Here is a 12071-nt window from a genome sequence, read left to right as displayed (position 1 = left end):
TTTCTTGGATCTTATATAGGATCTCAGGATAATGGTCTTCCCTTGCGCCCAGGGTTTCTTCGCTTAGACTCTCTAAAGGGTAAATATTTACTTGGTGGTGCCGGTGGTTCGTGGCACGAAGAGAATGGATTTCCGGTAAGACCAGGCAAACAAAGGCAAGTTGGAGCGTGGTTATTCACCTGACACTCTGCATTTAGACCACATACTCCAGGGCATGGATCTTTGCATTTATTATTCACACAAGCCTTATCTCGCGGGCAGTCATTATTTGAGGTACATTCAGGTCGACAGCCACTGTACGGATCACCAAAGTATTCTGGGAGGCAAGTGCACGAGCCTGCTCCATTGCGTTCTTTGCATAGAGCATTGGGACCACAAGGAGACGGGTTGCAAGGATTTATTACTTCCTCCTTTTGTATAGCTGTAATTATAGAGTGAAGATATAAGATGGTTGTCACGGGACGAGACTGAAAGTCGTATTTATTGGTTTCTTACGTTTGGGTTGACAGCCAGAGAATGGGTCACCAGTGTAACCTTGTTGACATGTGCAGACGGGCGAGTGTTTGACGACATCACAAAGAGCGTTAAAACCACATGAGCCTGGACAAGGATCCTTGCATTTTTCATTAATGCAAGCCAAGTTGGCTGGACACTCAGCGTTAAGAGTACACTCTGGACGACAGTTTGGTGCCCGTCCTACGTATCCTAGAAGGCAAGTACAAACAGGAGACTCCTGGATGACTCTACATTGTGAATTCGGCCCGCATGGGGATGGAATGCAAGGGTTGACTGGTTCAGTGACAACAGGTTCTCCTGATTCAACGGATTTGGTAAATTGTATTAGTATTTGATCGGACGAAACAGTCGAGGTAATTTTCAGCGATTTTGATTAGACCATTTCGTTCTATATTTTTCTAGGAAACTAACGCGAGAAAAAGGTTAAGGATTGCGGGTGAGACTCCTCTTTACTGACTAATTTTGCAGAACGAAGTGGCCTAAACAATTTTTCAACCGGTAAAGCTTACTTTGTACTGGACTACACCGGATGAATGGATCTCCAGTGAAATCAGCGGAGCACGTGCAAATAGGATTGTGATTTGTAACCTTGCACTGAGCGTTAAGACCGCAGGTACCTGGACAAGGATCGACGCAACGAAGATTAACACATGCCTTGTCTTGTGGACATTCCGAGCTAACGGAACATTCAGGTCGACATGCAGGCGGTGTACCAATATGATTTGGCAGACATGAGCATACCGCATGCTGGTTGATTTCACGACAATTGCTGTATGGACCGCATGGTGAGGGAATGCAAGGATTCTGCGGCACTAAGTCAGCTTCTATAAGTGGGTAAGGAGGTTTAGAGTTTGTACCGATATGGGGGTTAGTTGGAAGCACATTGTGATCCATATGACATGTTTTTGACAAGAAAACAACTCTTTTTTTGATAAGGGACCAAAAGGGTCGCGCAAGGACATTGAAGGACCAAATATGAATCTCTATGGATAACAATGCGTTTCCAAGTTCAATGATTTTTCATACGTTTTGGAATTTCGCGACACGACGACGAAGGATTTCCTGTGTAACCTGGTAGACAGGAGCAGCTTGGCGAGTGGTTAATAACATGACATTCAGCATTCGAACCACAAACTCCAGGACAAGGATCTTTGCACTTGTTGTTGACGCATGCACGATTCTTTGCACAATCGGAATTCAAAATACATTCAGGTCTGCACTCATAGTAAGGATCACCGAAATAGTCGGGGAGACAAGTACATGATCCTGCCCCGTTGCGTTCCTTGCAAACAGCGTTGGCACCGCATGGTGATGGGTTGCAAGGTTCCGCGATTTCCGGTGGTTGTTCGACTAAATTCACGAAAAAAAAACCCAAAAAATCAGGGAAATGTTCAAACGGACGAACTAGCTTAATGTTAGTATTGACAGCTGTTCAGGATTCGTGGGCTAAACTCGTCCTGAAACGCTTACTTAAACATTTCTACACTAAAGTGGGGGTGAGTACATAAAAACCAAGAGAAGGATGTCTTACTTATAACAGGCGAACATTCAGCGAAAGGATCACCCGTGTAACGATCATAGCATCTACACACTGGTCTGTGATTATTTACAGTGCAAGTTGTGTATGCTCCACATGAGCCAGGACACGGGTCTTTGCACTTTTGATTAATGCAGGCTAAATTACTAGGACATTCGGAATTGGTTGTGCATTCGGGTCGACAGTTGGGTGGGCGGCCTATATAGTTCTGAAGGCATGTACAGACAGCCTGGGAATTGTGTTCGCGACATTGTGAGTTCGGGCCGCAAGGCGATGGTAAGCAAGGATTTGCGGGTTCTCTCTGTACAGGTGGTTCTAGAATGCAGAATTTCAAAGCATAGAAATAGACAGTGTTCATGCAAAAGCGATAAAACGAGGTGGGTCCGTATCATGATGTTGATCGTTGGTTGTGTTTTCATGATGCAGACCCACCCCAGAAACGAGCGTTTTCAAAATCGACGTCGAAATGGCTTACTTTCTTCCAGGATGCAGCGTACAAATGGATCTCCCGTGAAGCCAGTGGTGCAAGTGCATATCGGATTATGATTGATGACACGACATTTAGCATTCAAACCGCACGTTCCAGGACATGGGTCCTTACATCTTTCATTGATACACGACTTGTCCTGACTGCATTCAGAGCTACTGATACATTCAGGACGACAATTGGGCGGAGCACCAATATAATTCGATATGCATGAGCAAACAGCATGTCCACTAAGTACTTTACAGTGACTGTATGGTCCACATGGTGATGGTTGACAAGGATTCTCAACAACCGGTTCGTGATAGACTGGATAGGATAGAAGATTTTGTGATTGCTAATGTGTAATGGAATATGGTAAAGCAGAAAGAGTGATAGAAGAAAAGTGATGTTGGGAATTAGACAATGTTTGGGAAGGATGTGGCCTTAAAAGGACTAAGCGATCATGAATTCAAATCGGCTTCATCCTTCTAAATTGTCTAGTTCCCCAGGAGTTCCTTCGGTAAACTTGCATAGTTTGGAAATTGGAAGAGATGAAAAACAGATTTGAGCTTTGGAAAAAATGGGTTTGCCGAAGGATCTCCTTGACATGCAGCCAAGTTTGGGTTGAAATTTCCAGGTAAACCTGGCTGCAAGCCATTTAGAAAGAGAACATAGCAGAAGAGCAGAAGAAATCCTTACTTGGCGGTGGCGGCGGTTGATGACACGAGCTCATTGGATTGCCAATGAACCCAGGCAAGCACTCGCAAACGGGTGCATGATTAATAACACGACATTCAGCGTTTATACCACATGTTCCAGGGCAAGGATCAATACATTTCATATTGACGCAGGCCCTCGATTTGCTACAATCGCTGTTAATGATACACTCGGGACGACATTCAACATAAGGATCACCAAAATATTCAGGAATACATTTACATGCGGCTGCACGATTACGTTCTTCGCATAGAGCGTTAATTCCACAGGGATTTGATTGACAAGGAGACGAGGGTGGCTCAATTACTGAAAGAAAATGTGAGGCAAGGATTCGTTATGTGTGCATTGTTTCTAGGTATCGGGGTTAGATGGTGGTAGTATTGAAGGTTGTATATTTTCGCATAAGAGGGACTTCGGTTTTCATAGGATAGGGTCATCTATACGGAAGATCCTGGACAAGTTCGCTGACCAATATGATGTGGTCATCAGGATACAAGAATAGTTTCAGCGACTACGGGAGATTCGGTAGCAAGACAGCATATCCTTCGTATTAACTTCGTTTTTACTTTGATTGATCTTTTAAGCCAGTGAACTCGTCAATATTTCAAAGTCCTTTGACGTTCTTCTAAGCCAATAAAATAAAAGGCAAACCGGGTCTGCCCTTCCATCTCTTATGCGAATTTATACACCAATTTTAAGGGGTTTTAATTCGGGGGTTAGTGATTCATCTCTACACATAACAAATCTTACGTGGTACATCACGATGACATCCCGAGAAGGGATCGCCTGTATATCCTTGCTGACAAATACACCTTGGTGTATGAGCCGTTACGCGACATTCGGCATATGCTCCACACGATCCAATGCAAGGATCTGCACATTTATTATTGATACAAGCCAAATGAGAAGGACACTCGGAGTTGATAGTACATTCGGGCCGACATTGCGGTGGTCTTCCGATATAGCTTGTGGCACACGAGCATACTGGATGCCCGTTAAAGACACGACATACGGAATTAGGACCGCAAGGAGAGGGAACACATGGATTTACAGGTTCTTCGTATACAACCGGCTCTATAACAGTGAATATATATTATGTCATGATTAATTTCGGACAATCATTAAGGATTCAGGTCAGCAATTTCTTACTTCTTACTGGTGTACACTGAGTGAATGGATCACCTTCATAGCGTTCAATGCAACTACAGATCGGCGAATGGTTGGTAACGCGACATCTAGCATTGTAACCACAAGTGCCAGGACAAGGGTCCTTGCACTTCTGATTAATACACGCCCTATCAGATGGACAGTCAGAGCTTATCATACATTCAGGTCGACAATTGGGTGGCGCCCCTAGATAGTCTGGGAGGCATGAACAGACGGGCCTATCTTGAACCACTTGGCAGTGGCTGTACAGGCCACATGGTGAGGGTCTACAAGGATCTCGATGCGGTTCTTCATAAGCAACTATAAAAGATCACAAATTGTAATTAATTCGCGGGAACTACTTCTCATTGGAAGCATTTAGTGGATGAAGTCCTTACTTTGCGGTATCTGATGACAGATTCTCAACGGGTCACCGGTATATCCTGGGATGCAATTACAGATTGGCAAATGGTTTGCAACCCGACATTCCGAATTTATACCACACAAATTAGCACATGGATTCACACATTTCATATTAACACACGACTTAGTTGTAGGACAATCAGAATTTTGTACACATTCCGGTCGACAATTGATATAAGGATCACCAAAATAGTTTTGCATGCAAGTACAAGAACCAGCCCCATTCCTTTCTTTACATATAGCATTCGATCCGCACGGTGACGGATTGCACGGATCAGATCTTACTGGTACTACTGTATATATAAAGTACATGAAATAAAATAAGAAAAATAGGATTGAAGATATCGAGAATAAAAGATACAAGCTAAGATATTCATGCGTAATATAAAATCTAGAAGAGAATTGTAGTTATATATATAACAGGTCAAAGGACAAACCAAAGATAGGTTGAAACTACTCGTTAGGTACTCACTTTGACGCATATTACAACCAGCATACGGATCACCTTCATAGCCATCGAGGCACGAGCAAACTGGCTTATGATTTTGAGTCGAACAGAGGGCATTGAATCCGCAGGAACCGACGCAAGGATCCTCACATCGGTTGCGGATACAAGCTCGATTCGATGGACAGTCCTGATGGATGACGCACTCAGGTCGGCAGTTGGGAGGAGCTCCAAACATTCCTAGAGCGCATGAGCAGACGGCCCGACCATCAGTTTCTCGGCACTCAGAGTTAGGACCACATGGGCTTGGGACGCATGGATTGACATTTCGTGGTGGCTCTTGAGCTAAAGCGGGAAGGAAACCTTTCTAAAAAGCCTGATCGATTACATGCTGAAGGGTTAACACTTACGTTTCACTGTACATTGTTCGAAAGGATCTCCGATGTAACCGTTTGGACATGAGCAGATTGGATTGTGATTCACGACTTGGCACTTGGCATTGAAGCCGCACGCTCCTGGGCATGGATCAACGCACTTCCTGTTGATACAAGCCAAGTGTTGCCCGCATTCCGAACTGACCACGCATTCTGGTCGACATGATGGTGGTGATCCTATGAAACCGGCTTGGCATGAGCAAGTTGGGCGACCGTCAATGACACGACAAAGACTGTTCGGGCCACACGGTGACGGTTCGCAAGGACTCTCCGCAACAGCTATAAGCACAAAATTGGTTTAAACTCGTCCAATAACCTTAAGATTAGCTCAAACAACTTACGATGAATTGGCTCGCGCTTGCATCCAGTGAAAGGATCACCTTCATATCCGCGCTGGCAAATGCACGTAGGGACATGGTTCACGACCAAACACTCCGAATTCGATCCGCAAGTTCCAACACACGGGTCACGACAATGCTGTTTAATACAAGCTAAATTGCTTGGACACTCGGCACTATAGACGCATTCAGGACGGCATCCAGCCGAATAAGGATCTCCAATGTACGGTGAAATACAAGTACATTTCGCCTGGTTGTTTCGTTCATGACAGATTGCATTCTCAGCACATGGGTTTGGACTGCACGGATCCATTCGATCCGCCGGTTGGAATGGTGGGATCTTTGAGCACTGAACAAACGCATCGCCTTGGTATCCTTGTAAGCAGCTACAATAAGCAGCATGCGCAACTACGTGACACTCAGCGTTGATGCCGCATCCTTTGACGCAAGGATCTTGACATTTCTCGTTGATACAAGCCTTGTCCTGTGGGCACTCATTGTTCAGGGTACACTCTGGTCGACAGTATGGTGGGCTACCGATGTAGTTGGCAACGCAGGAACAAACCGGACGTCCTTGTCTCTCCTGGCAAATGGAATTTGGTCCACATGGTGACGGGAAACATGGATTTTCTGGTCGACGTTCGATCTCATCGGAAGGAATCTTAACGCATCCTGTGAAAGGATCTCCCTCATATCCAGGCTCACAATTACAAATTGGATTATGGCTGATAACTTCGCACCGAGCACTGGATCCACATGTTCCTGGGCAAGGATCGATACATTTCTGATTGACACAAGCTCTGTTCTGAGGACATTCTGCGCTGACGATACATTCAGGCTGACAAAGTGGTGGTGATCCTCGGTAGTCTGGTAGGCATGAACAAACAGCATTGCGTTCTGGTGAAATCAAGCATCGGCTGTTCGCACCGCAAGGCGATGGGTCGCAAGGATTCTCTGGTGGTGTCGGTACTGGTGGCAAGTAATACGGTGTGCATACCACAAATGCATCCCCGGTGTAACCTTCTGGGCATGAGCAAACTGGTGAATGGTTAACTACGTTACATTCAGCTCGTTTTCCACAAGCACCCACGCAAGGACTCTGGCATTTCATGTTTACACAAGCCATATTTGCTGCACAGTCGGTATTCAAGACGCATTCAGGTCTGCAACCAATCAAAGGATCTCCGTAGTATCCTTGGATGCACATACAGGTAAGTACTCCGCTTCGATCCTTGCATTCGGCGTTGGCCCCACATTGTACAGTATCGCAGGTTTCCGTGCGAGATGGACTTATTACTGAAGGTACCGAACAGTATTCATATGGATTTCCAAACAACCCTTGCGGACAAGAGCAGATCGGATTATGAGCGTAGACATTGCAGATAGCATTGTGGCCACATGATCCCGGGCAAGGATCAACACATTTCTGTCCCAAACAAGCCTTGTCGAATGCACAGTCCGAGTTGGAAATACATTCTGGTCTGCAGGCAGGATTTAAAGCGGCGTTTGGACCTAAGCATGGATCGCACAAGGCTATGCCGTTACCGTAGACTGAGCAGACATTATTAGGCCCGCATGGTGATGGAGTACAAGGATCTCGACTAACATTCGTTAATACACCGACTGGGATACATTGCATGAACGCATCCCCAATATATCCTTGGACACAAGCGCACATTGGAGTGTGCATGGTGACGTGACATTCAGCATTCAAACCGCAGACCGTACCCTCACAAGGATTGATGCATCGCCTATTCATGCAAGATTTATCTGATGGACAATCTGAATTGATGGTACATTCGGGAAGACATCCGGACTGTGGATCTCCATGATGATCTGGTAGACACGAACATACGGCGCGATTGTTCAAAATCTGACAATGAGTATTCAGTCCACATGGGCTTGGCATGCATGGATTCTGTGGTTCAATAACATCGTGGGCGTAGCAACGAATCGATGGGTTTCCAGTCAAACCAGGTTGACAAGAGCAAACTGGATGGTGTCGTTCGACTCTGCATTCAGCTCCGAATCCACAGGCGCCAGGGCATGGATCACGGCATCGGAAGCCCAAGCAAGCTTTGTCGTTGGAGCAATCATCATCAAGTTGACATTCATATCCTGAACATCCAGATAAGCTGGTTGGATCTCCTCCCATTCCATCGGGGCATCTGCACATACTCTGTCCAGTTGGTGAAATAACACATTGTGCTCCTGGTCCACATGGATTAGGATCACAAGCTGTTCGTGGCTGTTCGCGACATCCTGTATAAGGGTCTCCAATGTAACCTGGTCTGCAGAAGCACTGCTCCCTGCTATGTGCTACGTAACAATCAGCATTTCGTCCGCATGGTCCTGGTTGACACAGAGCATCTTGTGCTATCGGTTGGAGACATTGTTTGTATGGGTTGCCAACGAATGGCTCGGGACAGTAGCAATTCGGTGATCTATGTGCATCGCAAATAGCATTAAGGCCACATGGATTAGGTTCGCAAGAGTTCTTTGGTTCAATGCAGCCTCGGATGGTGTTCGGGCTTTCGACGTAGCCAGGCAGGCAGGTACATTTTGAGAATCCATTGCTGAGGACCGTACATTGTGTGTTAGGACCGCAAGGGGATGGATCACATGGGTTGGATGGCAAGCGGCATGGTACATGTGGTGGTTTTCCTTCATACTCGGGTAGGCAGAAGCATACTGTTTTTCCGTTGACAACGCGACAGCCGCTGTTTGGTCCACAAGCATCTGGGGCGCATTCAGCACCTTCAGGAACTGGAAGGATATAGAAAGGTTAGTTCTGAGTAGCTTTGAATACCTAAGTCAGGGGACTTACTGCAAAGTTTGAATGGATTTCCGGTCGATCCTTTTGGACAGAAGCAAATAGGGTTTCCTCGGTCCAGTTCGCATAGGGCGTGCACTCCGCATGGGTTCGGATTACATGGGTCCGACGGTGGAAGACATTTGACCTCTGGATCGCCTGAATAGCCTGGTGGGCAAATGCATGTTGGCAGGCGGTTGTTTACATCACAAATAGCGTTAACTCCACATTTGCATGGGGTGATGCATTGTCCATTTCTGCAAACTTCAGTATAACCGCACTCGGAGTCGTCGTAGCATCCAGCCTTTGAGCAGGATATGTAAGGATTACCGCTGTAACCGTCGAAGCATCGGCATTCAACTCCATGATTGGATGGAATACACTCAGCATTATCGCCGCAGGAATCGAACTGACATGGACTGATACAACGCCTGTTCAGGCGATCGCAAAGCTTATCCGGTGGACAGTCCTCGTTGTATTGACAAACTGGCTGATAGGAGGTCACTGGGGTGTGTCAAAATAATGGAAGTTATCTAAACTGTCTAGAAGGGATACCGTGTTCTTCCTATGAGGGGTGCGTATACATACCTGGTTGACATCCAACATATCCATTTCCTTGATATCCTTCCAAGCATGTACAGTCAGAGCCATGATTTGTGTTTATACAGACAGCATTGTGGGTGCAAGGATTACGTACATCGCATGGCCGCTGACACATGCCTCCTATACAAGCCTCCGTTAAAGAACAATCCTCGTTTCTAGTGCATTTGACTGTTTTGGAGTGGTCGATTGGATTTGGGTGCGAATGGAAGATATTTGTTTGTTTGTTTTTTGGAAGAAAAATCAAAACACGTGTATATATAAGAAATCTTTGTTTTCAGTGCTTGGTGGATTGTGTATAGAAAGATACAAAAAAAAGGATGTTGTGTATCTACAACGCGATTTAAAATAATTTTGTATCTGAAAATTTGGAAGATTCGGTTCAAATGTTGTCGATTTTCGATTGTTTTCTTTCTGGGAATAAATTACCAGAGCCTTGGGGAAGTATGAAAAAGAGGTCTGCGGGAGGATCGGCGATGGCAAGGCTCCGGGTTTGGATAGCATCCCTGGTAAAGCGTTGAAGCTGGCGGTGGGAACCAGACTTGATTGGTTCGTAAATACCTTCGAGGCGTGCATGGCGGAAGGCGTATTTCCTCCACAATGGAAGAGGCAAAAACTTAGAGCTCTTTTGTACGGGACGAACGATGGGCCCAATGAATACATCATTTCAGTGGGGGTACCATAAGGTTCGGTGTTGGGCCCTCTGCTCTGGAACGTGATGTATAACGGGGTGCTCTTGCTTTCCGTAGCAGAGGAAGGCACTTTGGTTGGTTTTGCAGATGACCTGGCCATAGTGATCGTTGCAAAATTCCTGGAGTCGGAGGGTCGTGGCTTGAGGGGGCCGAACTGAGCCTGGCGGAGAAAAAAACGGAGGCAATCCTCATTACAAATCGGCGGAAAAAAAATACGATCAGTCTGCGGGTTGGAAGCCATATGATCGTCTCAAAGCCGACCATCAAGTACCTTGGCGTGACTCTCGATGCCAGGCCAGGAGTTTCAAAGGGCATATATCGTACGCCTATGAAAAAGCTGCAAAGGCCAAAACAGTGTAGCAGGCTGCTGATAGCTGGGGTCGTGTCGGTCCATATTGTTGTTCGCGTCGCTTGTGTAACTGGAGGCTTTGGACAACGTACAGAACTGGAGGAAGATAAATTCTGCCTATCATTTGATTGCATTGAGGGTATGCAGCGCATTTCGAACTAGTTCGGATGATGTGGTGTTCATAATCGCAGGGATAGTCCTTATTGGCCTATTAGCGAAAGAGATGCGATACCTGTATGGACGGAGGCAGGCGGGTCCATCAGGAACGGCAGCAGATGACCGGCGAACGGCAAGATAAGAGTCGCATGGGTTCTGGCAACGACGTTGGGACGAGTCGTTGAAGAGTCGGTGGAAATGCAAGCTTATTCCTGAAATTAGGGAATGGCTTGACCGACGACATGGGGAGGCGAATTATCACTTCAAGCAGTTTTTCACTGGACACGGTGGTTGCTACCGAAGGTATCTGGGTCGTATCCGTGTGGATGATTCCCCGAACTGTTACAAATGTCGTGGGATTCTAGAGGACCCGCAGCATGTGCTGTTTGAGTGCCTGAGATTCCGGGAGGAAACAAGAAGCGAGTTCTCGGGAGTCGTGAGCCCCCAAAACTTAATTCGGGAATTGCTCAGATCGGGGGCAAACTGGACTTTGGCCGTCCACACAATTGCACGGATACAAACCCAGCTGCTGAGAGAAGCACGTGCAAGAAGGGCGCAGAGAAATGGAGCTGCTGAAGGAAGCAAAGAAACGGGGGACTGCAGAGTTGGGAATATGAACACCTACGGAAGGCAGGCCCGCCCCGCGAAGTAATGCCTAGATGGTGGTTCCGTGGGGCAAGAACAGGAAAGAGATGGGGGTGCTTTTTTAGTGGGAGCGAATCCCACGCTCCATCCTTGTCAGCTTTGATGTTCACACGGCAGAGCTGAAATGGATGTGTCTTTTTAAGATATTTTAACTCCTCCGTGTATACAGAAGAAGAAAAAAACTAGGTGAGTCTAAAGAGAGGTTGAAAATTGAGAGGTATTCCCGTCAGACGGGAGAGAAATTTTTGTGGAAAAAACGAGATCGTAGGGGGAGAGGTGAACCATTTTCATCTCCGGCCCAGTTTTCTGCATAATTTTGACCTCTGGTCTATATTTTCTCTATGCGACCCCGATGATGACCAATTTTGGAGAAATCTAGTCTGCTGCGGTCTTTTGAGAGACATCAGCAGGAATACGAATGGGAATCTATTTTTTTTTTGTAGAAACCGATATGAAAATGATGGCGCTATCCAAGATTCAGCAAAAAAGATCCCACGCTTTGACTCATTAGACAGAAAAATCATCAAAAATCGACAAAAACTATTTTCTTTCCTTCATATTTCATACGCTTTGATCAAAAAGTACCGGGAAATTTTTGAATTTAAACGAACCGCGCATGGCAGAATCGGTTATTTTCATTTCTTTTAAGCTGGTATCACCGTAACTGGCAGAACCGATTATTTTCGATATTTTTTTTTAACGCTGGTACCACCATAACTGACATAAATGTCAAAATTTGTCGCCAATGCAACCTGGCGTCAACTTTATGCCTTTTATGACATTTTAATATGAATA

At 45.8% G+C, this 12071-nt stretch overlaps 1 protein-coding gene across 14 annotated transcripts in view; it reads right to left on the bottom strand.

Moving 5' to 3' along the window:
* The window catches only part of LOC119655867, a 290524-nt gene that overhangs the window by 63194 nt on the left and 215259 nt on the right, over positions 1 to 12071 (bottom strand). For all 14 annotated transcript variants that reach the window (XM_038061994.1, XM_038062020.1, XM_038062035.1 and 11 more), the window contains 15 exons: positions 9423 to 9605; positions 8850 to 9338; positions 6026 to 8788; positions 5661 to 5963; positions 5278 to 5595; positions 4781 to 5098; positions 4386 to 4703; positions 3987 to 4310; positions 3219 to 3542; positions 2529 to 2846; positions 2048 to 2368; positions 1543 to 1866; positions 1026 to 1340; positions 496 to 813; positions 92 to 421 (listed from right to left, as the gene is read on the bottom strand). In XM_038061994.1, coding sequence (XP_037917922.1) covers positions 92 to 421; positions 496 to 813; positions 1026 to 1340; positions 1543 to 1866; positions 2048 to 2368; positions 2529 to 2846; positions 3219 to 3542; positions 3987 to 4310; positions 4386 to 4703; positions 4781 to 5098; positions 5278 to 5595; positions 5661 to 5963; positions 6026 to 8788; positions 8850 to 9338; positions 9423 to 9605 — 7266 coding nt within the window. The remainder of the gene's footprint in view (positions 1 to 91; positions 422 to 495; positions 814 to 1025; positions 1341 to 1542; positions 1867 to 2047; positions 2369 to 2528; positions 2847 to 3218; positions 3543 to 3986; positions 4311 to 4385; positions 4704 to 4780; positions 5099 to 5277; positions 5596 to 5660; positions 5964 to 6025; positions 8789 to 8849; positions 9339 to 9422; positions 9606 to 12071) is intronic.

Source organism: Hermetia illucens, chromosome 1 (genome assembly GCF_905115235.1).
Source record: "Hermetia illucens chromosome 1, iHerIll2.2.curated.20191125, whole genome shotgun sequence".
In the NCBI taxonomy this organism is placed as follows: domain Eukaryota; kingdom Metazoa; phylum Arthropoda; class Insecta; order Diptera; family Stratiomyidae; genus Hermetia; species Hermetia illucens.
Note: the sequence above shows the minus strand (reverse complement) of the source record. Positions and strands in the feature narration are given on the sequence as shown.